Source organism: Rattus norvegicus, chromosome 10, assembly GCF_036323735.1.
Source record: "Rattus norvegicus strain BN/NHsdMcwi chromosome 10, GRCr8, whole genome shotgun sequence".
NCBI lineage: Eukaryota > Metazoa > Chordata > Mammalia > Rodentia > Muridae > Rattus > Rattus norvegicus.
Window position 1 is genome coordinate 15,427,003 of NC_086028.1, and position 13,043 is coordinate 15,440,045.

Sequence of the window (13,043 nt, forward strand, 5' to 3'; positions counted from 1 at the left end):
TCTGAGTTCAAAGCTAGCCTGGTCTACAGAGCAAGTTTTAGGATAGCCAGGGCTACACAGAGAAACCTTATCTCGAAACCAGAGAGAGGCAGAGAGAATCCAGACACAAAGAATATACAGTGTATAAACTAGTCCATAGTAACGTCAGGATTGACCAGCAATTTCTAGGGCTGGAGGCAAGCAGAGGGATGGTCTGCGGACAGCATGGGGCTGCACATGGTTCCAGTCCCTCAACACTCAACAAATCTAAATTTTTCTGTATGCAAATTTACCTCAGTGAAGTTGACTAGGAGATAAAGAGGCTGACAGCAGAAAATGCTGAACCAGAGCTAACATGCACTGGTAATGAGAACAGACTGCAAAGAACTGTCTGTTGCTTTAAGATGACCTACCTACAACCCCAAATAAAGACCATACTCACGTCTAGGCATTTACCCAAGGGAACCAAACACTCGCACTGCAGTCAAAGGGTCTCAGTGAGTCAGAACTACTTACCAGTACTCAGTGAGTTCCAGGCCAGCCAGGGCTACACAGAGACTCTAGTTCAAACAAACAGACAAACAAAAGAGAGATCGAGAGGGAGAAGGAGGGGAGGCAGAGGGGAGAAAGAAAAACCAAATTAAAAAAAAAAAAAAAATTTAGGGGTTGGGGATTTAGCTCAGTGGTAGAGCGCTTGCCTAGCAAGCTCAAGACCCTGGGTTTGGTCCCCAGCTCCGAAAAAAAAAAAAAAAAAAAAAAAAAAGAAAGAAAGAAAGAAAGAAAGAAAGAAAGAAAGAAAAAGAAAAAGGAAAGAAAAAAGAAAAAATAAATAAATTTAAACCCAAAGGCGGGTTTATTTAAAGGTGTGGTGGTACACACCCTCAATCCCTAAATCCCAGCACTCAGGAGGCAGCGGCAGGAAGGCCTCTGTGAGTTCAAGGACAGCCTGAGCTATAAAGCAAGTTTTAGGACAGCTAGGACACAAAGAATCCTTGTCTTTGGGGAAAAAAATTAAACTCATGTAGGATATTAATCTGCCTTTAGATTAGTAAGTCTCCTTTCAAATGAGAAAACTGAACTGCCTGCCGAGATGGATGGAAGGCAGAGCAGAAACAGAGCGAGCAGCTAGCATACGAAACCTGACTACAGAAGGAGGACCCTGCTATACTGTGGAAAGGTGACACTCTGCACATGCAACACCTAGCAGACCGTTCCTCAGAAACAGGGACATATGCATCTACTGTCACAGGCAAACCAATGCCTACACAAGTATAGGACAGGAGGAAGATGCTAATAGACACAGAGATGCCATGCCAATGCCAATGGCAGACAGCAAGTCATGCCAAGGGAGTCATATACAGGGATCCCTCTGTGTCAAAGCTTTTCCTTACTGTTCTAGAACCAACACCAAACTGTATTTCTTCTGTTTACTAAAAGCAAGCACACTCAACATAAAAAGCTCAGTGAAATACAGAACACTCAAAACCCACGACCATTATAACACCAAACCCCACAGAGTTGCCATTACCTTTTCAGTAAACATGCCTGTCCATTTGACACCTGCATATTAGAGTCACAATTAGCCCACTAGATCTATAAGTTCCACATCCACGGATTTAACTGCAAAAAAGTACTAAAAGAAAATGCATTTGTACTGAACACATGCAGACCTTTTTTGTTTTTTTAAAAATAGTTTTTGTTTTGTTTCTGTTGTTTTGTTATTTTTTTAAAACAGTCTCACTGGGTAGTTCTAGAACTTGATATGTAGACCAGGCTGGCCTCAAACTCATAAGGGATCCACCAGCATCTGTCTCTTGAGTGCTGTGATTAAAGCTGTGTCCACTCACTGTAGCCAGGTCAGACTTTTTAAGATTGATCTGTGTAAGTCATGCTTGTATGTATGTCTGTGTGCCAGGTGTGTGCAGACCTGCCGAGGTCAGAAGTGTTGGATTTTCTGAAGCTATAGTTACAGATGGTGTGAGCCACCATGTGGACCCTGTACAAGGGTAACAAGTGCTGTTAACTGCTGAGCCATCCCCTCAACCCGCCCTCCCTCACATTCGGACTTAGCAAAACAACATTACTATGTTATATGTGAGTGTGTATATGATTATCTGTGGCAGAGGAAGGGAGGCAAGAAAGCCACAGCATGCTTTTGGAGGTCAGAGAACAACTTCATGGAGTCAGTTCTCGCTTTCTGCTTTTAACTGGGTGTGAGGGAAGGCACTACGCCCGCCAGGCTTGCAAACAAGCACCATTCCCTGCTGAGCTGTCTTGTCAGCCCTCGACTTTTTAGTATCATTTCCTCAGCAATACATCGTTTGCTTTTCCAGACAGAGTCTCTCTGCAACGCCTTGGCTGCTCTAGAACTCATTCTATATAACAGGTTGGCCTTGAACTCAGAGATCTGCTTGTCTCTGCCTCCTAAGTACAGGATAAAGGCATTAGCCACCATGCCTGGCTTCTTTCTTTTTTGTTTTTGATACAGAGTCTCTCTTTGTAGCCCTGGCTATCCTGGAACTTTCTATGTAAACCAAGTTGGCCTACAACTCACAGAGCTTTGCTCACCTCTGCCTCCTGAATGCTGGGATTAAGGGTGTGTGCCAGTACTCCTGGCTGTGTGCCATTTTATATAAGGGATTTGAGCATCTATAGATCTAGGCATCTGACAGACTCTTGACATTAATCTCCTATGGACACCCATAGGTGATTGCATTTTCCCCCCACTTAAGCAGCTATTGGGGACAACTCTGCTACCATAAGTATCCATTATATGTTCCTCTGGATAAGAACAGCTAAAGGCAGTACAGTTTACCCCATGAACACAAGGACATCGTGACTCCATTGAGGGGCTTAGCCGATTTGTTTTCCACTTTTATTTAAAAATGAAAAGCCTGGTTCCTTCTATTGTATCTATCATCTCTGTGCGACAGAGTCCTAATTACTTGGTAAAAAAGGATTTCTGGGATGCTGCTACATAGCTGCTCCTTTAGAAGGAGTCCACCCACACTCCTCTGTCTGTGAGTCCCCAGCCTTCAGCTCTGACCAGCCTTACGGGTAAGCACAGCCTTCAGCTCTGACCAGCCTTATGGCTGGGTTTAAGGTTCAACCTCTTCTACCCTTTCCTTTTCTCTCTGTGCTGTGGACCTGCAACAGGAAAGACTTCCAAAGACCAAACTGCTCTATCAGAGGAAGCTGCTGTGGGGGCTAACGCAGAACTGAGACATACCTGAGTACACATACACTCTCGTTTTGGCTCCTGTGAGTTCCAGGACCTTTCCCTGTGTGTGGGAGTCTGTAAAAAAAAAAGCTGTGAACTTACTGTGAACTGTGGACAGGGCGGAATGTTCCCCACAAGGTGGCCTTCCAGAAAGAATGGCATAAACTATGATAAGTGACTGCAGTTGGAAGCAGGGACATGAAGGGGATGCCACAGAGCACTGAGGAACTAGGGCAAGTGCACGTTGTCTCTGCGGGAAAGGCAAAGGCCTGAGGAGGAATATTCCTGGCTCTTCTCACGTGAGCAAAGATGAGGAGACAAAACCCCAGGTGTGTTCCCTCTGTACTGTGTTTGCTTAGCCGTCTGTAAATGGCACTCATGTTTTACTTGCTTTAATAATACAAATGAGCAGGGTTGGGGATTTAGCTCAGTGGTAGAGCAACTGTCTAGCAAACGCAAGGCCCTGGGTTCGGTCCCCAGCTCCGAAAAAAAAAAGAAAAAAATACAAATGAGCTCAAAAGCCTAGTGTCCCCTGGTCCCCTATGCACGTTTTTGGAATATATCCTCCAATCCTTGAGATTTAGCCTCACTGACCACAGGGCAGGTTGACAACTGAGTTCTAAACAGTTTTGCTACTGAGCAGATTTATTTTTGCCTATTTGTAACTAATTAGATGCCTTTACTAAAAGCCTAGACAGACAAAGTTGTCGGGTTTTTTCACATCACATCAGAAAGGACGGGTAACTTCTATAGCGAGCTGCTTTCTAGCACAGGTTGCTTTTTTGGTTGGTTGTTTTATATTTTGTTGTTGTTTTCTCAAGACAGGGTTTCTCTGTGTAGCCCTAGATGTCCTGGAACTCACTCTGTAGACCAAGCTGGTCTCAAACTCATAAAGATCCGCTTACCTTTGCCTCCTGAGTGCTGGGATTAAAGGCCTGTGCTAACACCACCCAGCCTTTTTTGGGGGGAGGGGGCAGGGTCTCACTTTATAACCCTGACTAGCCTGGGACTTACAATCTAGGGACCAGGCTAGCCTCAAAATGCCTCTGTCCTAGGAATGCTGAAATTAAAAGCATGTGCTAGCCGAGCATGGTGGTGCACACCTTTAATCTCAGCACTGGGGAGACAGAGGCAGGTGGATGAGAGAACTTGTTTCAAAAACAAAGCAAAACAACAACAACAACAACAACAACAACAACAACAACAACAACAACAGGCAAAGCAAACAGTTTCAGTGGTTAAGCGCACTGAAGGCTACTTTTCCAAATGAGCCAGGTTCAATTTCTAGCATTCACAACCATCTATAACTCCAGGTCTAAGGGATCCAACACTCTCTTCTGGCCTTCACAGACACTACATGGATTTGGTGCACAGCCATACATGCAGACAAAACATACAAACACATGAAATAAAAATAAAGAATTAATTTTTTGTTTCTTTTTCTTTTAATATTTTAAAGATTTATTTATTTATTTATTTATTTATTTATTTATTTATTTATTTATTATATATGAGGACACTGTTGCTGTCTTCAGACACACAAGAAGAGGGCATCAGATCCCATTACAGATGGTTGTGAGCCACCATGTGGTTGCTGGGAATTGAACTCAGAATCTTTGGAAGAGCACTCTTGACCACTGAGCCATCTCTCCAGTCCCCGCTTTTTGTTTTTCAAGACACAGTTTTTCTATGTAACCCTGACTGTCTGTCTTGGTCATGACCAGACTGGCATCAAACTCCGAGCACCAGCCTGTTTCCCAAGTGCTAGGACTAAAGGCATGGAGCTACCACCACCAGTTAAAAGTATTATTTTAAAAGACATGTGACAATGGCACAAGCCTTTAATTCTAGCACTGTGGCGGCAGAGGCAGGTAGATCTTAATGAGTTCAAGGTTAGCCTGGTTTACTGAGTAACTCCAGGACAGCCGGAGCTCCAAAGCTACATAGTGAGACCATGCTTGGGGAAAAAGGTTTGTGAATACGTACATATATCACTATGTAACATAAGTATGAAAGAATAATCAGGGGCTGGAGAGCCTGTGGTTACAGCCCTTGTGTTCACACAGGCAACACCCTCAGTATTACTCACTCACTCATGATGAACTACGTGTTTAACTACCTTGCAATAAACTTGGGCACCAAAGTCCTTCCAAAGGGTTCAATGGAACAAGGTCTTCAACTCGACGTTAGGTTTCCCCTTGCCATTCCTATGCTTTGCACATGCTGCATTTGCTGCTATGAACAAGCAGCATTTTTTTCTAAGTATTCTCCACTTAATAAAATTCAGCTCGGGAAGTAGGGTAATAAGCCAGCTGTAGTTGTACATGCCCATAACCCCAGCACTTGGGATGTGGAAGCCATCCAAACTGGGAACCAAGAGCTCAAGGCCAAACATGGTAGCACAGGCCTTTAATCCCCAGCACTTGAGAGGCAGAGGCAAGATGTCTGGGAGTTCGAGGCCAGCCTGGTTTATGAAGCTAGTTCCAGGACTTCCAGGTTGTTACATTGAGAAACCCAGATTGGAAAAACAACAAAGAGTTCAAGGCCATTTTTACCTATACAATGGAGTTTTGAAGCCAGCCTGGGACATGAACCCCTGTAAAAGGCATACTACCTGTCCCCACAAAACAAAAGCCACGTTCTCTGGAGAAACTAGCCAGTTCCAGACTAAGCAAGGCCAGCACGTAACTGAAAGCATCAACTACACCAAAAGCAGAAGATGGTCAGCCACTCCAGACTGCCTGAAGAGGCCCCGCCCCACATGCAGCGTGATATGTGAGCACCACCAGGAAGACAGCAGTGAGGGAGATGAGGCGGCAACAGAAGGCATCGCTTCACCACTGAGGAGGTGAAGGGATATCGCTGGCATCCACTAATACAGTCCAACAGGGTGGGAATCAGTGGATGCGGGAGACATCAAAGAATCCAGAATGGACCACCATTCAATGTCTTCCCTTCTGCAGGGTCCTCCTCATCGTTTCCAGGGCTTAGTGGTAGGCAGACCTCAGCCGGAAAGATGCTTCAGGCACATACAGACTCATAGCCTAGGCAAGACTGCTGACTCACACTCTTTGCACAAAGTGGTGGCATGGAGCAGGGCAGGGCAGGCCACCTGGGCAGTGACCTAGTTCCCTTGGTCATTCCACTCTTTAGGCAGAGATTTTCAGAACCTAAAGAAGAGACCCTTGGCAACCCTGATAGTGTCACTGTACCTGTTTAGTACCTCACATAGCCTTAAAGCACCTTGAACCCTGATTCATTTACCCTATTAATTGGGTGTTATGCAGATCCAAAAGGTTAACAGCGTGCACAGCTGAAGGAACCAGGTCCACTTCAGCTATAGCTCCCAGCTAATGACACCCCGTACCCCTATCCCACCCCCACCTCACTGGCTCAGAGCTTCCTGCATTTGGCTGTCAACTCTTTGAAATACTTCACAAATTGTGAGGTTGCCTGTGTCTGTCTAGTACTCAGTTCTCCTATCCTCTGCTTTTCCCAGACACTGGCATGGATCCCTTTCAGGACAGAGATGTCCTCCACCAAAGTTGTGCACAGCACCAGTAGCACATCTTGGTTGTAAGTCCCCTTCTAAAACCACTGATCATCTCTCCTGCCTCACTGCCCTCTGGAGGCCCAGACACTAGTACTCCCATCTTGCCCACTCCTCTTCCCACTGATATTTTATGTTTGAGCATTTTGCCTGTATTTGCCTGTGCACCACTTGTGCACTTGGTGTCCTAAGAGATCAAAAGGGGGAGTGGCGTCCCCTGGAACTGGAGTTGCAGATGACTGAGCCACTATGTGGTACTGGAAAGCAAACTAGGGTTATCTGCAAGAACAAGTGTTCTTAACTGTTAAGTCATTTCTCCAGCGCTGCCCCCACACCCCATATTTAAATGTCCTGCACCCTGACAGGCAGGTAGTGTTCTGCTACAATTCATCCGGTGTGTCCCACTGTCCTCTTGTCAGGCTCACCTTTCTCTACTCTTCCCATCCTTTCTATTTTCTGAAGGACAGATGTCCAAAGATAATGCTGCATTCGATATTCTGATTTCAGAAAAGAGCCACAGCCACGAGAGTCACCTGACTGATGCCCTGGACATCACCCTGCCCCTTATGTTTGAAATCTGAGCTTACCTTGTTCATTTACTGTCACCGATTCAAAGACTCCTACCTTTTGCCTAAGCATAGTCCCCTAGACACAGGCCTTGGCCTGGCAGCCCTGTCTCTGTGGATGCTCTGCTTCCCGCCCACCTCTCACTGCTGGTCCCCAGCAGCTGCTTTAGTGTGGCCAGTCAGCCAGGCCACCCACTTCCTAGTCAGCCGGGCCACCCGCTCCCCAGTCAGCAGGGCCACCCGCTCCCCAGTCAGCAGGGCCACCCGCTCCCCAGTCAGCAGGGCCACCCGCTCCCCAGTCAGCTGGGCCACCCACTCCCCAGTCAGCCGGGCCACCCGCTCCCCAGTCAGCAGGGCCACCCGCTCCCCAGTCAGCCGGGCCACCCGCTCCCCAGTCAGCAGGGCCACCCGCTCCCCAGTCAGCCGGGCCACCCGCTCCCCAGTCAGCCGGGCCACCCACTCCCCTTCCGTGTCTTCTTCAGGTGTCTCTCAGCCTCCATGCTAAATGCTGAAGCCGGTTTGTCCCTGCATTCGTAGATCGCAGAGATGCTCTGGCCAATGCACAACTCCACAGCTTCCTGTTAAACGCGTCCAGTTTCAGGCTCCACACCGGCGTGAGGGCAGCTTTGCAGCGATCAAGCAATTTTATACCTTCCCAGTTATAATCTTCAAAAAGAACAGGAGGCGAAAGGACCTGCCAAGGACCAGTTCCTTCCCCTCATGTCCTTCCCGCCCACTTCTCAGCTCCTGATACAGTTTCCTTCCTGAAATGCTGTTAAATTTAGATCACCTCCAAGCCACAAACAATCACGCTGATGGAAAAGATGGCATTATCTATGCAACAACAATCTCAAATGTGACCGTGCAGTCCTCCCAGAAAGCTGACAGATCTTGCTGTGCTTGCCACTTGAGCATTTGCTGTGTCACTTGGTACTGTTTATAACAACAAAAAAAAAACAAATATTCTAGTCAAATGTGATCCTACCACTTGGGAGGCAGAGGCAGGAGGATCACTTCAAATTCATGGCCATCCTGGTCTACATAATGAGTTCTAGTCTAGCCATGGTTATATAATGAGACCTTGTCTCAAAAAGTCTATAAAAGCAAACTGTTCTCTAATCAGCTCTGGCTTGTACCCCATGTTTCTGACCAACAGCTGGGTGCACTTAAGATATCCACAAACATGTGACTGAACAAGTGAATGAAACGATGAGGTTGAGGTAGAGGTACATGGACCATGAAAAAGGAACCTAGTTATAGCAAAGAAACAGAAGGTAATCAATCCCCCAGAGGGTGGCTTACATGCTCAGGGCACAATATAAACCAATGTCCAGCACCAGTGATGGTGTCCTTGAGCACAACGAGAGGGCCTAGGACATTCTTAGGCATGGTGAAGGGCAGAATGCTTCTCTGCGAATGGCCCTGTGACAAATTATAACGGCCTATCAAGAAGTGACAAGGAAGGTATATGGCTTCCCAGAAAATACCTGGGTCAGGTAGGGGCTGGGACAGGTCTCCTAAGGTGCAGATATTGAATCAAGCGTATAGAACCAGTGTGTGTCTAGCAACCCTAGCCCTACTGAGGGTTAGGAGAAAACCTTGAAGTGCCATTGCTGCACGGTCTGAGGTCTGCCCAGCTCCTTCTCAATGAACAGAGCCAACCAGGACCCAGTAACCACTGCAGCCTGTGCTCCTCTGAGCCTCCTCTGTACTGGTGAAGACTAAATGACGAATAGACACACTCAGCAGCATGCCTGGCACAAGCCACAGACTGGAGGTATTAGCTGTTACCACAGTGACCATTCCTGTTCCTCTTGGAGCCAACAATCTGCCAGAAAATCTGGCATCTAACACAGGAAAAGCCAACAGAACCCTCCAATAAATTACCCCAGAGTATAGACAGTAAAATTGAGACCTACGTGCCCAGCCTCAGATAGAGAAGAAAAAGGAATGTGAAGGTTACCATAGTGATCATGTGGACTAGCACCAAGGGAAGCTGTAATAGGCTGTTCGTTCACTCAGAAACAACATTTAGGTCAGGCCCAGTGGAGGACCTGTAGTTCTAGCACTAGGAAGGCCGAGGCAGGAAGATAGCAAGTATGGTTTGAGGTATACAGCAAGACTCCATCTCAAAATCATATAACTAAAAACAGGGGGTGCGTGCAAGACTCAGGCAAGACTCGTGCTAGTGTTGGGGATAAAGCAGTGAATGAGACATATGGAATGTATGATTTAGAGATAGGTCCAATCATGGAAAACACAATGCAGCACTGGGTTTTAAATTTCCCCTTGAGTGGGGCTGGAAAGTTTGCTCAGAAGCTAAGAGTACTTGTTGTTCTTGAGGAGGACCTGGGTTTGATTCCCAGCACTACATGTCTCACAACTGTCTATAACTTCATAAGGACATCCGATGCCCTTGTCCAGCACACGGTGCACAGGCATACATTCAGGCAAAATACTCATGTGGTACCTGCTGCTTAAGCCTATTCTGAGTTCAATCCCTACATCCACACAAAGGTGGAGAGAAAACCAACTCCTAACGCTGTCTTTTTTCCCCCTTATTTATTTATTTAGGTATTTTTGAGACAGAGAATCAGTATGTAGCTCTGGCTGTCCTAGAACTCACCGAGTAGAGCAGGCTGTCCTGGGACTCACAGAGATCCATCTGCCTCTGCCTCCCAAGTACTGGGACTAACGACAGTAAAGATACCTGGTAAAAAGCTGTCTTTTGACCTCTGTGTGAGGGGACACAGACATGGAGACACACAGACACAGACACAGACACACACACACACACACACACACACACACACATACTCCATTAATAAATAAAGTACTTAAAAACTCCCCTTGACCCTGTCACTTAGAGAAATGGAATTTAACTCAAATGAGAAGCAATATGGAGTAAGATTCCTATGAATGCTGTTGGCCACTGGGTCACTGATCTGACACCACAGCCCTGACTATAGCAGGGACCTCACAGCATGCTGGGACATAGGCACATATTATCCTCACTCTCTTAGGGTGTATGCATCATCTGATGCCACAGACATCTCCATAACCCTGGAATTCCAACATGAGTGGCAAAGCCCAGAGTCAGCTTCTCCTGTAAGCTGCCCCCTTCCGAACTCCCTGGGCTGAAAGGAAAATGGCATCATTCCACAGCTTCCTTCTGTAAGCACTAACTCCCAAGGGAACAGAAGAATGAAGTAACACCCATGGACCCATTAACAGATGTGGATCTTTCAGGCCATGAGCATATGAACTACAGTGGATTTTCCTGAAGGCTCTAACACTCAGGAATCTTGTATGAGCTAGGGTGAGATAGAATTGTCTTAACTAAAGATGTTCAATGCCCACATCACAAACAAGGGCAGTCTTGTGTGCTACAGTAATAATGTTTCCTGGGCTCAAGGGTAAATACCCAGTTGGCTGACTTGGGACCAACATGGACCTTTCATTCCAAGGCCACATATCAGAACCAGAGGCAAATCTACTCATTGTATGCTTGTGCATAGAAGCTGCCCCTCCCCCTCAATCCTCTCCCACAACTGAGACTCCACAATGCCTTTACTCTGGAGCGTAATTCTGCTGTGGGTGCCCAGAAGGAAGTGCTCTGAAAGTGTCCTGTTACATCCAGAGAAGAGACTCTCACTGCTGCTGGACACAATCACTGCTGCGTCCTCAATGCCCTGATGTTTCTAGCTCCACAGAGACCCTAATAAGTATCTAAGGCACCAGACCTGGGGGCTCTTGCAGATGCTGGGCATGTGGTCACAGGATCCTACTCTGTCACTGTTTCAGGTGTCAGTGCTAATTAAAAAAAAAAAGTCGTTTTGATGACTCACATGTTTGTGAAGTCAGAGAGAGCGATGTTCACACCTGAGGAACAAGCTAGACGAGACGTTAAGACAGGTAAATAACCCGGCTGGGATCAAGAAGGAGATCTGGGGGGCTGGGGATTTAGCTCAGTGGTAGAGCGCTTACCTAGGAAGCGCAAGGCCCTGGGTTCGGTCCCCAGCTCCGAAAAAGAGAACCAAAAAAAAAAAAAAAAAAAAGAAGGAGATCTGGGGCCAATATGGAGCAGGCCCCTTCCCAGGTGGGGACTACCCTGATCAGAGAAGCCTGAACCTTGAAAAAAACCTAAAGTTGGAAATAAACATTCTCTTTCTGTTTTCCAGACAGGGTTTCTCTGGGTAGCCATGGCTATCATGGAACTTGTTCTGTAGATCAGGTTGGCCTCAAACTCAGAGATCCATCTGCCTCTGCTTCTCAGTACAGGGACTAAAGAAGTGTGCCACCACCGCTTGGCTGACATACGGAGAAATGTCTGGTTCTACTTAGAGAACCAGAAGTCCAGCTCTTTCAAACAGTAAACACACTGTGCTCCCTCTCCAGAACCAGCTGCTTTATCACTTCTTTTTTTTTTCTTTTCTTTTTTTTTTTCGGAGCTGGGGACCGAACCCAGGGCCTTTCGCTTGCTAGGCAAGCGCTCTACCACTGAGCTAAATCCCCAACCCTTGCTTTATCACTTCTAATCTCTTCTCCTCTGAGAAGGCCCAAGCATTCTCAGATCAACCAACTTCACTCCGTGGAGTGCTCCATGGGTCAGTGGCCCAATGCTCTGACCCAAAGACCTGATGTTTGTGCTATATGCATGTCAACCCGACACAAAAAACATGCTGACACAGCTGTTTCCCTCTGTGCTTCATACTGCAGGACCCACACAAGGACCTGCAAGTGTGCCCTGGGCTTTACAGTTTGTGCAGTGTAAAAGCACTTGGTGAGTGGTGCCCTGTGCTAAGCAGCCCTCAGTACGTCTCACACCTTTGTACTCTTTATGCGCTACTGGCCGAACTTCAGGTAGCATGTCATAGGAAATCTGGCAAGATTCAGTTGACAGAGGAGATGAGGAAAGATCCAGCTGGAGGCTGTGTGTATATGCAGTTGAAGCTGATGGGGGGTTAAGATTAGGGCCGGGGGCCACAGGCTGTCTTTCCAAAGCACCAAGTTAACACTAAGCACTTCTGAAGCCCAGCCTGTTCCATGCTCCTCTGTTGGAAAGGTAACCCCAAAGCCTATCTAAGCCGGGCTGTCACCTTGGGGCACCCAGTCAAATACCAGTCAAGGCTGCCTGGCTGTGCAGAGGTCCTTTCACATGCCCCACAAAGTAAAACCATGGCTCTTCCTTTCCTGCACTCAAAGATGCCTGCTATAGATTGAAGCTGAGAGCAGGAGTGTGGGGAAGAGGTACAGAGAAGATCCAGCACTTCTGTTCAGAAGAAATAATCCTCCACTCAAGTCCTGGTGGTCATCACCCTTGACAAGTCCTAACTGCAAAGAGTGGTAGATGTCTTGCCTACACTCAGCTGTTATTTACCAGACTTCCAGTGCTCAGAGCAGTAAGACAGGGCTAACAAAACCCCAGAGAACAAAGTAAAGAGGCAGAGAAAAGGAACCCAGGGAGAGACCAGGGAGGTACAATTAGTCCAGTGATATAAGAATGACAGGCCCACTGCACATTAATTCCTCCGGAGTCAGCAGCCCCTGTAGCCTGTGATCCAATCCCACCCACTGTTAGCTACGATTTTACCTTAAATACCTAAATTAAGAGGCAAGCTCAGACAAGTGCCAGTGATGCAATCTACCTTGTGTATTTTTTTTTTTGCCATGCACCCGGAAGTTAACAAGAATCACATCGCAGCAGATGTATTTTCTCCCTGCACAG

General features: G+C 46.8%; 2 protein-coding genes across 5 annotated transcripts in view; one reads left to right on the top strand and one right to left on the bottom strand.

Annotated features, from left to right (window-relative positions):
- The window catches only part of Mettl26 (methyltransferase like 26), a 54,450-nt gene that overhangs the window by 33,449 nt on the left and 7,958 nt on the right, over positions 1–13,043 (top strand). For 2 of the 4 annotated variants that reach the window (XM_063268932.1, XM_063268933.1), the window contains one exon: positions 7,798–11,150. The exons of the other annotated variants lie outside the window; for them this stretch is intronic. Coding sequence is in view for 1 of the 2 variants with exons in the window: in XM_063268933.1 (XP_063125003.1) it covers positions 7,798–7,820 (23 nt within the window). In the remaining variant the exon portion in view is untranslated. Of the gene's footprint in view, positions 1–7,797; positions 11,151–13,043 lie in introns of those variants that run through there. 4 annotated transcript variants of the gene reach the window in all.
- Positions 1–13,043, bottom strand: part of Rab40c (Rab40c, member RAS oncogene family) — a 35,224-nt gene that overhangs the window by 21,567 nt on the left and 614 nt on the right. The window lies entirely within an intron of this gene.